Raw genomic sequence first — 16,539 nt, forward strand, 5'->3', positions numbered from 1 at the left:
TCTGGGCTTCCTAGACTGGAGCAGGCATTGGGCTTCCTCTTCAGCCCTCCGGGATCTCGGGGAGCTGCTGGCAGAGTCCTGGCCCTCGGCCGCAGTTTCCCCAAGAGGCTCTGCCAAGCCCTGGCACCTTGGAGCCTGGGCCTGGGCCCGAATTCAGGCTGGCGCCGCACCTCCCCACCGCCGCCGCTGCCGCCGCCGCCGCCGCTCCAGGCCGGGCCGCCGGGCCTCCTCCCCGCCCGAGCGCAGGGCCTGCCCTCTCCCGTGACCCCCGCGGCCGCCTCCAGCGCCCGCTGCCCGCCGCGCCCCGGACCGGGGCGGGCCGGTGAGCAGCGGGGCCGGTCTCAGACAAGGCCGGGCCCGGCCGTCGCGACTGGGCCCGGAGCCCGACAGCAGGAGCGAGCGCGGGCCGGCGCGCGGAGGTGTGAGAATGTGTGGCGGGCATGGTCGGGAGCCGCCCTGCGGGGCGGCGGGGCGCGTGTGCGCCTGCGGCCGCCGAGCTGGCTCTCGAATAAACCGCGGGCACCGGCGGGGAGCGGGCTCGGACCGGGCAGTGTGCGGGCGGGCGGGCCCCGCGGCCTGCGTCTCGGCGGAGGACGGCCGTCTGGATGTGGCCCGGGCCCCGCCGGCGCCCCAGGGTGCGGGTCACGCCGCCGCTCCCGGCCGGCCGTCCGGCCGTCCTAGTTGTCGAGCCTCGGATGGGAGCCGCGCGGCCCGGCCAGGACGCTCGCCCTCGCTTCCCGCCCCTCTAATCTAAACCATTCGGGGCTCCCACCCCAGGCCGGCCGGCGGGGCCCGAGGGCCGCGCGGAGGGCACTGGGCCGCGCGCTGGGGGAGCGGGCAGCGGGCTCCGGGCTAGGGTTCCGGGGCCGCGCAGTCAGGGGACCCTCGCGCCCCCCTCCCCGGGGGGCGGCGGGCGCGGACTGATTGACAGCGGCGACGTCAGCGCGGGGAGGGGGGGCGGCCCCGGAGGGAGGGAGGGAGGAGGAGGGAGCTGAGGCCCCAAAGTGCGGCCTCGGAGATCAAGGGCCCGCTCCAGAACTGGGATGTGTCCGTCCCCGAGGGCGCGGCGGGCAGCGGGACCCTGACCCAGCGGCCCCGAGTCGGAGTCCCGGCTGTCCCGTGCTCCTCGGACCCGAGCCTGCAGCGGACCTCGGGCCGCAGGCGCCAACGCATGCGGCAGCGCAGTTAGGGTGAGTGTGGGTCCTGGAGGGAGTGAGGGTGAGCCGGACGTGCGGGACAGAGGTCATTCCGAAACCAGGGTTTGGCTGCAGGGTCGAGGAGGATGAGCTGGGAAGGGAGCGAGTAACGGGGCCAGGGTAAGAACCTCGGGGATGATCAAGGCGGGAAGAGGGCGGCGCGAAGTGTTTTTGATCGGGCTGCTGCAGCGGCCCGACTCCCAGCGGTCAGGGCAGGAGCCCTCCTCTCCTCCGAGTAACCGGACGAATTGGGTCGAAGGACCCAAGAGCATAGAACGACAGCGCCAGCGCCAAAGGAACAAAATTAGGCCGTGACAAGTGGAGCTGTGGCCTTGAAATTAGTGTTTGCAGAATAAGAAAGGCCAAGGAAGAGGGCCTGGGTACTTGGCGAATATCGATGTAGATATGTGTGTGATCAGAGCACTGGACTTCAGAGCCTTTGATGCAACAGGTTCGTCCAAATTAAAGCAAGGAGCATTGTATATAAGTAGTGATCTGTGGTCTAGAATTATCAAAATGTGAGCAGTTACCAAAGAAGCAGGGCTCAGCGGCATAAGTATTACAGCACTCGGACTTTAAAACAACAATAAAAGAATAGTCACTCTCAGAACCAAGTGAAAATCGTAATTACAAATTTGAAAGGACCATGGACAAAGTGACGGAACGATGTGACAAAAACCATTGTATTAAAATCAATATTAATAGAATAAGAAATAGTAATGTAAAAAATGATAAAACTGTAGAAAAATATGAACAATGGAAAATACTATTAAGGGAGATACTAACATTAATAGTATTGACAGAATACTATCATGTAATTTATTATTGATACTATAGTGAATTATTAAAATAAATATTAGCCAAAATCTCAAAAGCAATAGTGACATAAATAAAAACAGCGACAAGAATTGCTGGAATAATATGACAATTTATGACCAAGGTTTTAATAATCCCAACAACATTATAAATAATGATAGAGTAATAAGAAGTATTGTACCAATGTGATGAAACATAATCAGAGTATTAAGAGCTACAGCAATATTACAAATTATGACAAAGTAACAAGAAGTAATGATGTGATGAAAAATAACTAGCGAATTAAGATCTGTAACATTACAAATAATGACAAAGTAACAAGATATTGTAACGATGTGATGAAGAATACCTGGAGTATTACGAACAATCCTAACAAAACAAATAATAGTAAAATAACAAGAAGTATTATAAGGATGTGAAGAAAATTAATGTGGATATTAAGAACAATAATATTACAAGTTCTGGTAAATAAATTATTCAAACTGTGACAAAGTACAGAGACTGAGAAGACAGCCACGGAAACATTTTAGGGGTATAGAGTAAAAATAAAAGCAATAATAGATTAACATGACCTATCAGAAGACTGTGTTTAATAACTGCCTAGGTATTGGTAATAGTATTAGTAACGTGCCGGGAGACCCTAGAATGATGAAGCAGTGACAGGAAAGCAGCAGCAACGTATTTGATAATGATGAATTAACAGATCAATCAGTACTTTAACCATGCAGTATTAAAAATAAAAAGTACTTATGTGATAGAATACTCTTAATGTTACTGAACTGACCAGAATATCTCTGATAATGGAGATAATTAAAATATTTAAAATAGTATAAAATATTCACGATTACTCCAGTGCAAGAAAAATACCACCAGTAATCTAGAAATGAGAAGAACAACGCTATTCTTAGAAAACGAGGCAGCTGAAAGCGACGGACCCGGGCGCAAAGGGCGCGGAGCCGACCGGCTGTGCCCGAGGACCGCTCCAGGAGAAGGTCGAACGCGGGCCGCGGACCCCGGCGGGTGTGGGACCGGCCGTGCCGGCGTCCCAGCGCGCCTGGGCTCTGGGTCCGAGGGTACCGGATCGCGGGGATGGCCGTGCTGGGCAGTAAGAAAAGGAAATTAGCCGGGAGCTCCAGAGAAGGCGAGTTGTCGCGATGTCGGGATGTGGCTGCGTGGCCGAGAGAAAAGGAAGAGGCGAACCTCGAGTCGGGGAAGGAGAGCATCGCGCAACCCTCGACCCGCGTGAGAGCAGAGGTACTGGCATCAGTGCACACGGGCCGCGGGCGTGCTTTGCACCGGGCAGGACCGAAAGCGCGCGGAGCAAGTCGCACGGGGCCGCGACACCGCTCCCTGTGTGACAAGTGCCCCACAGAAGACCTAATGGCCAAGACAGCATTGCGCCAGGCGGCCCCTCCTGGACCCGCGGACTGCTGCACCTAGGACCAGCGGATCTAACCGCAGATATAGTCGGAACCAGCGCCTTGGCCCGGAACGTACAACAAACTTCATCCCGGAGAGTCCCCTTGCCTGGAGGCTTCTGGGTTTCCGGGGCTCGGCCTGGGAACTCTCATGTGGCCCAAGGCGGGTGCTGCGTTGGCCATGCCCGGTGAGCCTTACTGCTTGGTGCCTGTGGCTGGAGGACTGACTGGGCTGTCAGCCTTATCTTTATGGGCTTTTCCCAGCCCCAACTGGCCCCGGCCCCTTTTTATCTCCTCGGTTGCACTTGGCTTGTTTACTTTGTGAGGCCCTGGGAGCCGACGTCTAGTCCAGAATGGGGAGTCGGTGGATGTGGGGCCTGGGCCTTGGAATGCCCAGGGAGATCCAGGGGAGGACAGAAAGAAGGTAGGAGGAGAAAGGGGGAACATTCAGCCACAAGAGAGGCAGTCAGACATTTGGAAAGCCTCACCAGAGCTTGCCCAGATCCAGATGAAAGGAGAGGAGCAAGGAGGTGGAAGAGAGAAGCAGAGATGATGCACGGTTGCATCCACAATGGAGGCAGGACAGGCAGGTCCTTGCAGCCTGGGCATTATCCTCATATCCCAGGACTAGCTGCCAGAAGGGAGCAGGCATATGAGCAGGCGCCTGAATAGTCCTAGACACCTGGGGAAGGGTTATTGTGCCCTGGGGCAGGGCTAGGCTATGCCTGTGAACTGAACCCACCCAACTGGCCTGCTCCCTAGCTGGGAAGAGTCTGGGTCCTTCCTTTGCCCCAAAGCAGAGTCGTTTGGAGCTAAACTTTGAGCCAGCGTGCGTGTGACAGCAAGGCTGGGGAGGCTTCTGGCTGAGTTCAGGGCCTGAATCAGAGCGGCCCTAGGAGAGCATGGCTGTTTGGGTGACTAGCAGTCTGTGAGAGGGTGCTGTGTCTTGAGTGTGAGGATGTGTGTGCCTGTGTGAGTGACAAACAGGTGTCTGTGGGAATGGATGTATACAGGAGGGAAACTCTGGTTCAGGAAGCCTCTACCTGACTGCTGTCTGAAGTTCTGGGTGAGGGTAGCCAAGTGAACAGGGCTTGAACGGCTGCTCAGCCATAGGCCCTCCCTGCAGGTGTGATGCCCTGGGAGCCTGGACCCTGCCCTCCTGGCTTGGCTTTCTTCCCCTGCCTGCGCAAGAATCGTCCTGGTTGCTCTGGGCCGAGAGTGAGCCAGGACCGCAATTATTAGGGATCAGATGAAAAAGACCCAGACTTCAGGCTCCACCGGAGTCCAGCAGGAGGGAGGGACTAGGGGTGCAGCTGGGGCAATGCCATTGCAGAGAGGGCGGTCCTTCCCCCAGATCTACTCATCACACAGCCCCACACCCAGGGGCAGGCGGACCTTGAACCGCACACAAACCCTCCCCAGGTCCAGAACCCAGAGGGAGGAGGCGAGGGTCCTGCCCTCGTGTATTCTCCCTCCTCCAGCTCAGGAGGGGGCGGGGTCCACGTGGGCCAGGTCGGCCTCCCAGCCGGGCCGGAAGACTCCCGGCTTGGCTCCAGAGGGCTGCGAGGTCTCAGGCGAGTGTGGACCTGGGCATGTGACTCGTGTGTGCTGTGTCCGCAGGAGATGCTGCAGGATAAGGCCCTGTCGGAGAGCGAGGAGGCCTTTCGGGCCCCGGGCTCCGCGCTCGGCGAGGCCAGCGCCGCCAACACCGCCAACGCCCCTGAGCCCGCGCTGGCTGCGCCGGGCCTCAGCGGAGCCGCGCTCGGCAGCCCCCCGGGCCCCGGCGCCGACGTCGCCGCCGCCGCCGCCGCCGCCGCCGCCGCCGCCGAGCAGGTAGGGCCGCGCCGGCCGTCGGCCGGAGGTCTGTCTGCAGGGCCGCCTTGTCTGTCAACCCGCCACACTGCGGCAGGACTGTCTGCCTGTTCGCGCTCCCCTGGGCAGGGCCCGCTCTCGGCCCTTCGTCCTTCCTCCACCTTGAGCCCTCGAGGCTGCTCAGGGACAGGCCGGAGAGGGGACCCCCGCGGCGGAGCGAGCCGGGGAGAAGGTTCCAGCTCCGACGACCCTGATCGGGCGGGGTCGAAAGCCGAGGACCAGGCGGGGAGAGTGGCCCCTGACCAGGTGCGTGCGGGAGCCGCCGCCGAGATCCGAGGCCGCAGGGATGTCACCGAGAGGGTCATGGTGACGACCTGAGGATCGAACGGAATCCGGCTGTGCACGCTCTCTGCCTGTGCGGGTCTGCGGGTGCACGCGGCTGGCCGAGGGGGTGTGTGCCCTCCTGTGTCGGTGCATGCCCGCAAACCTGTTGCTGTGTCGGGCCACTTGGGGTGTTTATATGTTTGTGTAGGAGTGTGTCATCTACCCCAGCACGGTCAGTTTATGTGTTTTCTGCGGAACCACCTATAGGTGCAGTTTCGAAGGAGGGGGTTTTAGCCACTTACTAAAATTTTTAAGTTTTAAAATTCATCAATGGTACAGAATAATTTTGTGAAACGAAATCTCGAGGCGTGGGCTCCTGGGGCTGGCAGTGTTCTGCATGGTTCCTTGGGTCTGTGTTCCCCTTTCTGAGGGCTCCACACGGAGCCGTGGGCCAGGCCGACACAAGTCCCCTCCCTCCCGTCCCTAGACCATCGAGAACATCAAGGTGGGCCTGCACGAGAAGGAGCTCTGGAAGAAGTTCCACGAGGCGGGCACCGAGATGATCATCACCAAGGCGGGCAGGTCAGCGCTGGGAGTTTTACTTCGGGGGGATGACGGATGGGAGCAGTGGGAATCCTCAGGGGCTCCCTTAGCAGTCTTTTCCGCCTTCAGCCCGGGGAGCGACGGCAGTCCCCTCTGCCATTCTGGCCTTAGCTCCACATCCCGCCATAGCTTCCGAACCGGCTTCGGAAGCCCACAGAGGGCTACACCGCGAGGGGTGGGGAGGGGCAGTATTATGCAAATGAAATGCAAATTAAGGTCGTGCCGCTGGAGGTCCCTGTTCCAGCACTTTTGGCCCCTGGGGGACGAGGTGGGGGCTGCTTTGTCCTCCTCTTTTTGGGGGACCTGCCGGGTTTCTCAGGAATGCATTGAACAGGGACCCGGAGATGTCCCTTAACAGATAGAGGAAGGGGGCAGGATCATGTTTTCCTATTTCCATAACTTTTTCGGGGGCAGTGCGAACCCCAAGTCTCTCATCCCATGGATGCCCCAGTGCTGTCGCCAGCTCCCTCCTCAGCCAAGGGGAAGGCACCGTTGGGCCCTGTGTATGTGTTGTTTGGGGAGCAACTCTCGGGTGGCTGCCAGAGAGGAATGATTTATAAAGTGGAAACATTTTTAAAATGCGCTGGTGTCTGTGGGAGAGACGGGGAGAAGAGGGAGAGAGGAGGAAGAAGCAGACGCGAGCAGACAGAGAGATTCACAGGAATGGCTAGGAGAGCGGCTATCAGGTGAAGGAGATATCTGCAGACAGAGAAGCTGGAGAGTTCAGGTTCAGGGACCTCCCTCCCCGCTACACTGCCTCCTCCACAAACTCACACTTGATTTTGGTCCCCGGGGTACAATTTAGTTGTTAAAATGTTCCTTTGTCTGGTCGTGGCCCCATAATTGGGTTTTCCAAGGAATAGGATGGTGGTGAAGCATCAAGGGCCGGGAATGGGCAGTCAGACGTGGTGGCCAAGGGCTTCCAGTCGCTCACCTACTGCTATCTGTGCAGCCTCAGGACAGGCACTTTACGGTCTCTGCGCTCTCCTCATCTCCATCTGTGAAATAATAGATCTTCCTTCATACAAACGTAGGTAAAGCCCTCAGCATGGCTCCTGGCATATTTAAGCACACAATAGCTGCCAGTGGATACTCTTCATAATTAGAGAAGTGTCTGGCATTTGCTCAGCGTTTTTCTTCTACTTTTTTAGAGAACTCTGCTGAACTGGAATGATGGGTCAAAGGAAATAAGAAGCTGGTGGTTTGCTGTAGGCAGAATAGGGGTCCTGGGTCCTTCCTGGCTGCTCACTAGCAGGCTTTGCAAAGTTTCCTTTGTTTTGTTGGGGGTGGGGGGTCTGGGCACTTGGCAGCCCTCTTGCCTAAGTCAGGGAGGTGGCACGGCCACCCAGAGCCTCTATCAGTGGAAGGAGCAGGGAGATGTCAAGGCCTGAGTTTGCTGCATTTGGGGGCTGGGAAAGGAGGATGCATCCAGGGGACCTGGTGGGGGGGGGGTGCCACCTGGAGCAGTCATTGAGGACAGTGGGACCCAGGTGTCACAAGTCCTGCCTCTTCCTAGTTGAGTTCACTCAGGCAAGTCCCCCAGCTCCCTGTGGCTCAGCAGTGTCAGGTAAAACGGCGATGGTGACCGTAGACCTACCTGCTATCCTTTCTTTTTCAGTTACTGTGAGACTCAAACCAGGGATCTTGTGAGTAGTGCTTGGTAAATTGTTGAGTGGATTACAGCTGCGATGGGGGGGGGACTTTATTTCTTTGATTGCTGGCATGTAGGGAAGAGAAGAAGAGAAAGATCCAGAACTTCCATTTATAGGCAGCAGAAATAACCTTGTCTCTTGAAAATAAAGGGCCAGCATATTCTTTGGGCATGCCTGGCCTCTGCCATTTTAAACAAAAGGCATTTGTGATTCTCCTCGGTGGGGTTTCCTGCACCTGCGTGGGTCCTCCCCCTCTCCCCTCAACACACGTGCGCACACACACACACACACACATTTCCAGAGGTACTGGCTTCAGGCAGATTTTGTGCCTGATCCTGGTGGAAGCTTAGCGATGAGCCTCAGGGAATGATGATAATAATTTTTAAATGGCTGTGATGATGTTGGCCAATTATGGTTCATCACAGTCTTTGATTTCTCTGGCAGAAAGTTATCCGTGCACCAGGTCTAGTCCTTAGGAAAGTCACTAGCCTCATCCCCTCCCCCCACGGTTCTCACAGACCCTTTTCCCTCCTGCATAGCTGCCCCCTGACTTCAGAGACCACTTTCACCGCTCTGATCCCTGTGCCCCCCTCCTCCCTGCTGCCTCCCTCCTGCGGCAGCCTTGGAAGGCAGCTTGCTTTGCTCCGGCTCGGGCTCGGGGCTCGGGCTCCTGGCTCTTCCACAGGCTGCCCAGCACCTCTCCCTGTTCTCTTCTTTGAGTCTCTATCATCACCTTTCCTAGGACACTTCTATTTCTCAGCAGATGGCCTGGACCCTTCTCCTGAACCTTGAATCATTGATGTCTAGACTGCTTGGTCTGGAGGGGAACCAAGAGAACATAAACCTGACCCCTGAGAAGGGAGGGCTTTTGGCTGTTGCAGATAGAAGTGGAGTCAGGCAGTCGCCAGGTCCACACAAGCCAAGCAGTGATGCCCCACCCCCGGAACAAAACCCCAACTTTGAGAAATTCCCTTGATTGCCTGTTCAAGGTGGAGTTGTTTCTGTCCTAGAGACGCTGGCTGATTAGAGGTATGACTGCTCTCTGGTTGGGGATGAAGGGGGCCCAAAGAAAAGTAGCCCAAATGTTCTCCAGCCAGTGTGAGTCCTTAGTCACAAGCCCCTTCCTTAAGCCCTTGAAGATCTGAGGGTCAAATGAAAACAGAGTCCCCTTCATCAGATAGTAACTGAATTCTCAAACAACTTGAGCTGGGGAATCAAATGCCAACCACAGTCCAAGACATCAATTTCTGAACACTCAGGATCCCCTGATGTCAGGTGTAAAATGGGGCCAGAGCCCTCCGTTGCCAGGCTCTGTCGCTCTCAGGCCCCTGCACCCAGAGAGTTTATGCCCCTAAGTGCAGAGAGCAGACCCCACCCCCCCCCGCCTCCTCACATCCTTGCCAAGCTTGATACATGTGAGAAACTGCATTTTCTCCCAAACACAGATAAAAGCGAGCTCCACAAAATTTAAATATAAACCTCCCCAATATGAAAATTTCCTAACCGTCTGACTGCTCTGCTCCTAGGTCATGGTTTTGCCACCAGATAAATCTCCACTATCAGCCTTCATAGGCTGTTGAGTTCAATGTTGCTTGTGTTAGTGACAGTGAATTTGCGTTTGAAAAATGAACTACTGATGAGAACTCCTGTTGAACCTGTATTGTTTGTTATTCTGAGGCAAGGATTTGGCCCAGCTTAATCCGGGGCTTCAAAGCCAATTGCCCTCGCTCTGTATACAGAGCGTCAGAGCCCAGTGGCGTGGGTGATAAGAGAAGTAAGGGTTGAAGACACTGGGAAAGTGGATTGGGGAGAGAGCGCTTTGATCTCCTTCTAAAGTATTTTCTGAAAGCAAAAGTCTATCAGAAGGAAGTGTCTTCAAAAAAATCTGAGAGAAGCAACTGGCCCTTCAAAACAGCATCCATTCCACACACCCTCTCTCCGGCCCCCCACCTCAGGGAAAATACTTCTTAAAAATGCTTTGAGTGAAGTAGAAAACGCTGTGTGTGTGCGTGTGTGTGTGTGTATGTGTGTGTGTGCAAAGTGGACATAAATTACATAGCTTTGTCATTGCTCTCAGAAATCATTTGCAACAAAAGCTTTGGTCTCCTTATAGACGGCACTCCTACCTCCGGCCCCCAAACTCAGCCTTAGTTGTTGGGCCTTGGCCTCTTCCCAACATACCCCGAATTCTTCCTTAAGACCCCCAGACACTAGGGATAGAAAACGGGTGGGGTTTTCTGTGGACCCCTACCCTTTTCCTGCAGCCCTTTCCTTTCAAACTCTGGCCTCCACAGGCCTCTGTGTGTACACATATTTATGATATATATACACATATATAATTTTTAATGTCCAGTTTATTGAAGTGGAACATTCCTGCAGAAAAGTGAACAAATCTTAATTGTACAGCTGTATAGACTTTCACAAAATGAACACACTGGTGTTACCACCACCCAGATAAAGAAACAGAACATTACCGGCCCCCAGTGTCCCTCTTGTGTGCCCTCCCCGTCACCACCACTCCCCCCTGGAAACCCCTCTCTGGAGTTCTCACCCCTTTTGATTTGGTTTTGCACCTACATTTCAGGAAAGGCACATATAGCTGCTCCTGGGGGGCCTGAGACCGCCCCCCAAACCAAGGAGTTTCTGTGGTGGATTTGGGGTTTGGGGGCTCAGCTAAGAGAGAATCTGGTGGGTGTCCTAGGTCTGCTCCCTCCTGCTCCCCCACCCCCGGCTCCTCGCAGGATTGGTGCTGGAATGAGTAGATAGCACCTTGAATTTGGCAACCCCCTTGGCCCGGGACTGGCGCCCAGGGGCTCTCTGAGCCCAGCTGAAACTTGCGTGTCCCCTCTCTCAGCACTGAGTTCGTATTTACGGGTTTATTGCCAAAATCAAAATGCCCCGAAACCCTTGCCCAGCGCCCCACAAGGCTCCAACACCAAGAAACGTCCAAGCGGCTTATCTTAGCAGTTCATTCTAAAACCATTTCCGAGTATGAAGTAGATAAAGGCTCCAGGCCCGCACCCTTTCAGAGCCTGTTTCATGATCAGAGGAGAAACCCCCAGCTTTCATCTCCTCCCGGGCCAGCCGGCCGGGCAGGCAGCTTGTTTATTCCCTGGCGGAGCAGTTTCCGAGAGGCCCAGGAGCGCCCCAAATGCCTGGGGTCCGGGAGCTGGAGAGGGGCGGGGGGTGGGGGGACCCGAGCACCGAGAGGGCGCCAGGGGCACACAGAAGGCGCGCGAGGTACACGGAAGGGACGCGGAGGGCCCCCGGAGAGAAGGTAGGGCAGAAGGCAGGGCGGAGCAGGGCTCTGGGTGGCTGCAGGGTGCTGAGGACAGGCGAGCCAGGGTTTCTGGGCCAGCGCTGGTGGCAGGGTTGAGTGGGATATGGGGTGGGCAGAGTCACTACTTCCCTTCCTGGCCCTCCCTCCCGGTCCCACCAAGGTCTTCATTTCCCCCTACAGGTGTTGGTTTTCAGGTACATTTTTTTGTTATTAATCAGAAGCAATTTACATCTCACTCTGCGGTTTCATCTGTTTCAATAGAGAGGACTGGGTGAGCAGAGGAAGACACAGCTCCCAGCCCAGCTTGGTCTCTCTGGCCTGAGTCCTGGTGAACACTCCCAGGCCAGGCCTCTGGGCTCCAAAGACCTTAGCCCGTCTGGAACCAAGGGCAGATGCCCTCAGCTTGGGCAGGAGGCCTATGTGGCTGGTGGTGTGTGTGCTGCACCTTCACACTTACCCTTTCTGGCACAGCAGGCAGGCCTTTTATCCTCTGGAGCCCGCCGCTGGGTAGGGAAATGATAGAGCCTAGGGTCCCCACTGCGTGTGTGCTCCATGGCCCAGAAGCAGGCACCAAACTGGACCCCAACAGAGACAGAGATGCCTATTTCCATGAAGTCAGTGGCGCTCACCGAGCCTGGGTGGGCTTCGCCTGAGCAGAGGACTTTTGAATCCCCATTCAGACCACACAGCTTGTCCTTCCTCCTGGCTTCTGGGGGCTGCTGCCCAAGGAAGAGAGGAATTGGTGGGCAAGGGAGGCAGAGGCTAGGAGACACCTTCCTTCCCTGCCCCATCTCCAGCAAAATCTTCCTGAGGCTGTTGACAGTCAGGACTCCGGTCCATGGGGAGCTTCCAGGAGAGGCCAAATCACAGGACAAGAGCTCCTTGCCTTGGGATACTGAGCGTAGGCTCCTTACTGGCCTTCTAAAAAGCACTGGCCACGTCAGCCTGGCCTCCTGAGCTGCTGAGATGAAGTGTGGTAGGGAGTAGAAGGGAAGGACAGGATCCCTCACCTCCCTCTCAGCCTGGGTTATGAAGACTGTTGAAGTGGCAGCAAGCCGTTTTTCCTGGCCCCTTTGGTGGACACTGGCCTTGCTGGGGAGCTGTGTCTGCCCTCTGCTGTTGCAAACTGGAGTGATTACAGGAGAAGCGGGCTAAGTGCGGGGCACTGGTGCCACGCCAGCCCCAAGTCCAGCCAGGGCTGCCCCATTTTGTGGCTGTTTCTGTAGCAGTTACAAAATGGTAGCCTGGAGGGGACAGGGTTCTTGGCCTTCCCCCAGGGAGGGGGGTGAGCCGAGGCAACTGCTTCCTCCCTCCCTTTCAGCCACCAGCCCACCAGGGGAGAGGCTGGGCCAGGAAGAGGGTGGCGCAGTTCCAGCATTGCCCCCAGGCCGGGCAGGCAGCTGGTGAGCAGGAGGCAGGATTGGGTTCCTGAGCCCTCTCACTTCCCCCGTTCCTGGAGAGGGGGTGGGGTGGACATTTGAAAATGCTTTCAGTTGACATCTGAGACAAATTCTTCCACACGGTTTATAAGTCCCTAGACTTGCAGCTAAAACTTGCCTCCTCCCTCCAGGCACGCACACATGCGCACATGCGCACTCGGCCGTGTGCAGGCACACGTGCTCGTGCGCACACAGGGGCACACGGCTCCCGCTGCCCGGGCCCACGGCAGTGCTCTCATGGGCCTGCCCATCAGCAGGAGACAGGGTGCGCAGGCGGAGGCTGGGCCGGGGTGGGACTGAACCCTCCACCTCAGGGTCCTGGCCTGTGTAGGGTCTGCCAGCTTGTGGAAGCCTTGATCCCTTCTGGAAGCCCTGCCCTGTCAAGGTAAGCTGGTACTCCTGTTGACAAAATGGGGGACTCCAATCGTCTGAGATGCTTAGGCCAGCTTGCCTTGAGGGTCCCTGTGCTGTCTCTTGGCTTTGCAAGAACCAGAGGACCCCCTGATGCTTGGCCTCCACCAGCTCAGGGTATTTGCTCCTCAATTCCCTTTGTGTCTTCAGTGAGGTTTGGATCCTGCCTCTCTCTCAGGGACACCTTTGTGGGAGGTCAGCTAGGATGGCGGGGGTGGATGGATGCTGAGGAGGACCATGGGGAAGTCCAGCGTCAGGGACCTGGTGCCCAGGGGAGGGTACCCCTGCAGGTATGTGTACATGCTGTTGTATGTACGGGTGTGCCGAGGGGTCTGAGGAAACCCTTCTCTAGAATGTTCCCTGAGCCTCAGGGTCCTGGACAGTTTCAGCACAGGTGGTAGGAACTGGAAGACTTTCTGCTTTTTGGTGAACCCTCTTTCATAGAGGTAGGTCATACGACCAGTCTATGGGGGCAGGAGTGCAGTGCTCAATAATAATGGCCATAAGTGGGCTCGTTTACTCCACACAGAAACCCATGCGATCGGTAGTGATATCCCCATTTCAGAGATGGGGAAACCAAGGCATTGAGAGACACAGGCAAGTTGCCCAAGGTGTCACTGTTTGTCAGGCTGCAGACCACGGCAGGGTGCTTCTAGAATCCATAATCTTCCCCACGACGCTCCTGGACCGACTTCCCCTGACACCCAGTGAGTGCTCACAGGCCCAGGCAAGGTATCCACAGGGAGACACACCTCTGCTAAATGCACAGAGGCATCCAGAGACCTGCAGCCCTCTCCTGCTTTCCCGCAAGTTGCTTTGAGGCCTGGGGGTTTCCACAGAGACATGACTCAGAGGAGACACGTCGCTGTGGAAGCAGCTGACAGGGACTTTCAGGGCTTGTGCTCTGCCCCCTGTAGTGCCTGCCCCACCCCCCAGATCTTCAGTTGTGTATGGATGCAGACAGGAGGGAAATTAAGGCAGCCAGGTTGGTGTTGAAATCCCGTCTCACGTCCTGACCAGGGTTGCTGTGCTTCAGCTGCTCACAGCTGCAGACTGAGAACTGCAGGGGCTCAGAGAAAGCAGCTTGTGCAGCCCTTTCCTTGTGTGTGGGAAGCTGACCAGAGAGGGAAGTGACTAACACACAAGGTCACAAAGCTCTGACCAGTGCTGAGGTGTCTTGCTAAAGGGGCAGTGCCTCTTAAGGCCTTCTGTCCCCTTGCCCACTGTGTGCCATCTCTCCCGGTGCTCTGCCCACACCTCTGCCTCACGCCTTGGCTTCCCTCAGGAGGATGTTCCCCAGCTACAAGGTAAAAGTCACAGGCATGAACCCCAAGACCAAGTACATCCTGCTGATCGACATCGTCCCCGCAGATGACCACCGCTACAAGTTCTGTGACAACAAATGGTAAGAACCGGGACCCTCACATCGCCTGCCTTCCCTCCACGGCGCTCTTCCCACTCACACACCCGCCCCCACTTGACGTCCAGGGACTCACCAGTAAGCCCCAGTGACTGGCCAGATCCATGGCCTCGGGAACCAGGCCTGCCTGGTTGGCTGGGGGCTGGGGCTCAAAATGAGCCACAGTGTTTGGGTGTTTGGTGGATTTCAAGGGTCTGTGCCCTCCCCACAGCTGTGGACAAGCAGGGTGGGTGGCCGTGCTGTGAGGTGACAGACGAGCCCCAGCACTGGGGGGTCCAGGCTCTGGCAGTGCTGTGCTGGAGGAAAGAGGGGGGCTCTGATATTCAGTAGCTAGGGTCCAGTTACCCGGTCTGTGGTGTCACCTGTTTCTCCACTCACTTGCTCTCTGTCGGCTGGCCTTCCCCCTTGAGCTGTGTGTCCACCATCCAGAGGGAATGGGCAGGCTGAAGGGTAGGACCAGGCGGGGACCCAGGAAATAATGACTGGGCTGCTTCTCCTGATCCACACCACCCTGCTTAGTACTCTGTCTGCCCTCAGAGCCCCGCACAGCGCGCAGGGAGAGAGGCGGATGAGCGAGTCAGCAGCCCAGGGCGTGGGCTCTGCGGTGGTGGGTAATCGGCCACAGAGAGCGGGCCGAGGGGGCGGATTCGGCAGCCAGGTCCTGCCAAGGGCCTGTCTGTGTTCTCTCTCTGGGCTGGGTGAGCACTCAGAGCGGCTTCTGGCTGAGGGGACAGCCACCCATCAGTTTCTTATCATTGTTTCAGGCGCCGGCAATCTGGAAATTTGTCTACATCTTTCGAGAAGCTCCCTCCAAATAATATAATTTATAATGTTTGAAAGTTGTAAATATAACACATACACAGAAGTGTCTAAATCTCCCTGTAATGTATTTGTGATTAATAACATTCCTTCAAGTAAATCATCACCTTTCCTTGTCATTTCCCTTCCTCTTTCTACTGCACTGAAACAGAAGAGACTCAGAATCACTCTCCCTCCCCAGCACCCCTCCTCCGCCCCTCACTCCTACCCTCAAAGTCCTAAATTGACAGTAGGACCAGCGGTGGTTTTCCCCCAGGTCTCTAGGGGTTTGCTCTCTGCGGGGCCAGGGCATCCGGGCTCCCCAGCTGCAGGCCAGTCAACTGTGTGCTCTGTTGGCAGGATGGTGGCAGGGAAGGCTGAGCCAGCCATGCCTGGAAGGCTCTACGTCCACCCGGATTCTCCTGCCACGGGGGCTCACTGGATGCGGCAGCTGGTCTCCTTCCAGAAGCTGAAGCTGACGAACAACCACCTGGACCCCTTCGGCCACGTAAGAACGGGACGGCCTGGCCGTGGGGGCGAGTCCTGGGGCCACGGCTGGAGGTGGGCCGGTCCGGGCGGGGATCTGGAGAATCCACCCTGGGGATCCAGCTCCGGGCCTTGGCACTTGCCAGGCCAGGTTGTGGAGGGAGTGCAGGGCCTGAGTCCCACAGCTCGGCTTCCTTCCTCTGGCACTTACTGGCCGGGTAACTTTGGGCAAGTTTCTCAGCCTTTCTGAGCCTTCGTTTTCTCGGTCATCTCCAGATGACTGTAGGAGAATGAAATGAGATTATGCACAAAGCACTTTGCACCTAGGAGGCTCTGAATAAATGGCACCTCTGACAATGACGATGATGGACACATCTCAGCTTCAGTCTCCCCAAACTTGGCCCTGCTGGAGCCGGAGACAAGTAAACCTTCAGTGACATCAGAAAGAGTCACTGATGAGTTCTGAAGCCTCTCTCTGGCGGGTACCGTCCGCCTGGCCTGGCAGCCGCCTGCCCTGGAAGGGAAGGCCTCGCTCTGGCTCCCGCGTCCGCACCTCTCTGGCCTTGCCTGGGACCTGGCTCTCACAAGAGAGATTCTAAAGCCCCAGGGATGCTGCTGCTGACGCCCCATCCAGGCTGCTGAAGCTCATTCTTTCCCCATCTGGCCCTGGCAGGCCCACAAAAAACTTTTTATGTGGAAATTTTTAGCTCAAGTGTGTGGCAAACAGAAGCCTGGGGACCCAGTATCATCTGCCAGGGAGCAGGCCTCGCCCCTCTAGGCTACCCGTGGTCACCCTGGAAGGGCGGGGTGGGGTGTCGGGGAGCGGGTGCAGTGGGGGCTCCTGGAGGCGATTGTCCTGGCAGCACCTACCGCTCAGCTTGCGG

General features: G+C 56.5%; 1 protein-coding gene across 3 annotated transcripts in view; it reads left to right on the top strand.

Annotated features, from left to right (window-relative positions):
• Positions 1-328: 328 nt before the first annotated feature.
• The window catches only part of TBX4 (T-box transcription factor 4), a 30,760-nt gene continuing 14,549 nt past the window's right edge, over positions 329-16,539 (top strand). For 2 of the 3 annotated variants that reach the window (XM_032498368.1, XM_032498370.1), the window contains exons 1-5: positions 1,129-1,190; positions 5,051-5,263; positions 6,054-6,148; positions 14,237-14,356; positions 15,530-15,677. In XM_032498368.1, the coding sequence (XP_032354259.1) occupies positions 5,054-5,263; positions 6,054-6,148; positions 14,237-14,356; positions 15,530-15,677 (573 nt within the window). In that variant the 5' untranslated portion in view covers positions 1,129-1,190; positions 5,051-5,053. Of the gene's footprint in view, positions 422-1,128; positions 1,191-5,050; positions 5,264-6,053; positions 6,149-14,236; positions 14,357-15,529; positions 15,678-16,539 lie in introns of those variants that run through there. The other variant, XM_032498369.1, reaches the window with a different exon arrangement.

The sequence above is a fragment of the Camelus ferus genome, chromosome 16, assembly GCF_009834535.1.
Source record: "Camelus ferus isolate YT-003-E chromosome 16, BCGSAC_Cfer_1.0, whole genome shotgun sequence".
Classification (NCBI taxonomy): Eukaryota; Metazoa; Chordata; class Mammalia; order Artiodactyla; family Camelidae; genus Camelus; species Camelus ferus.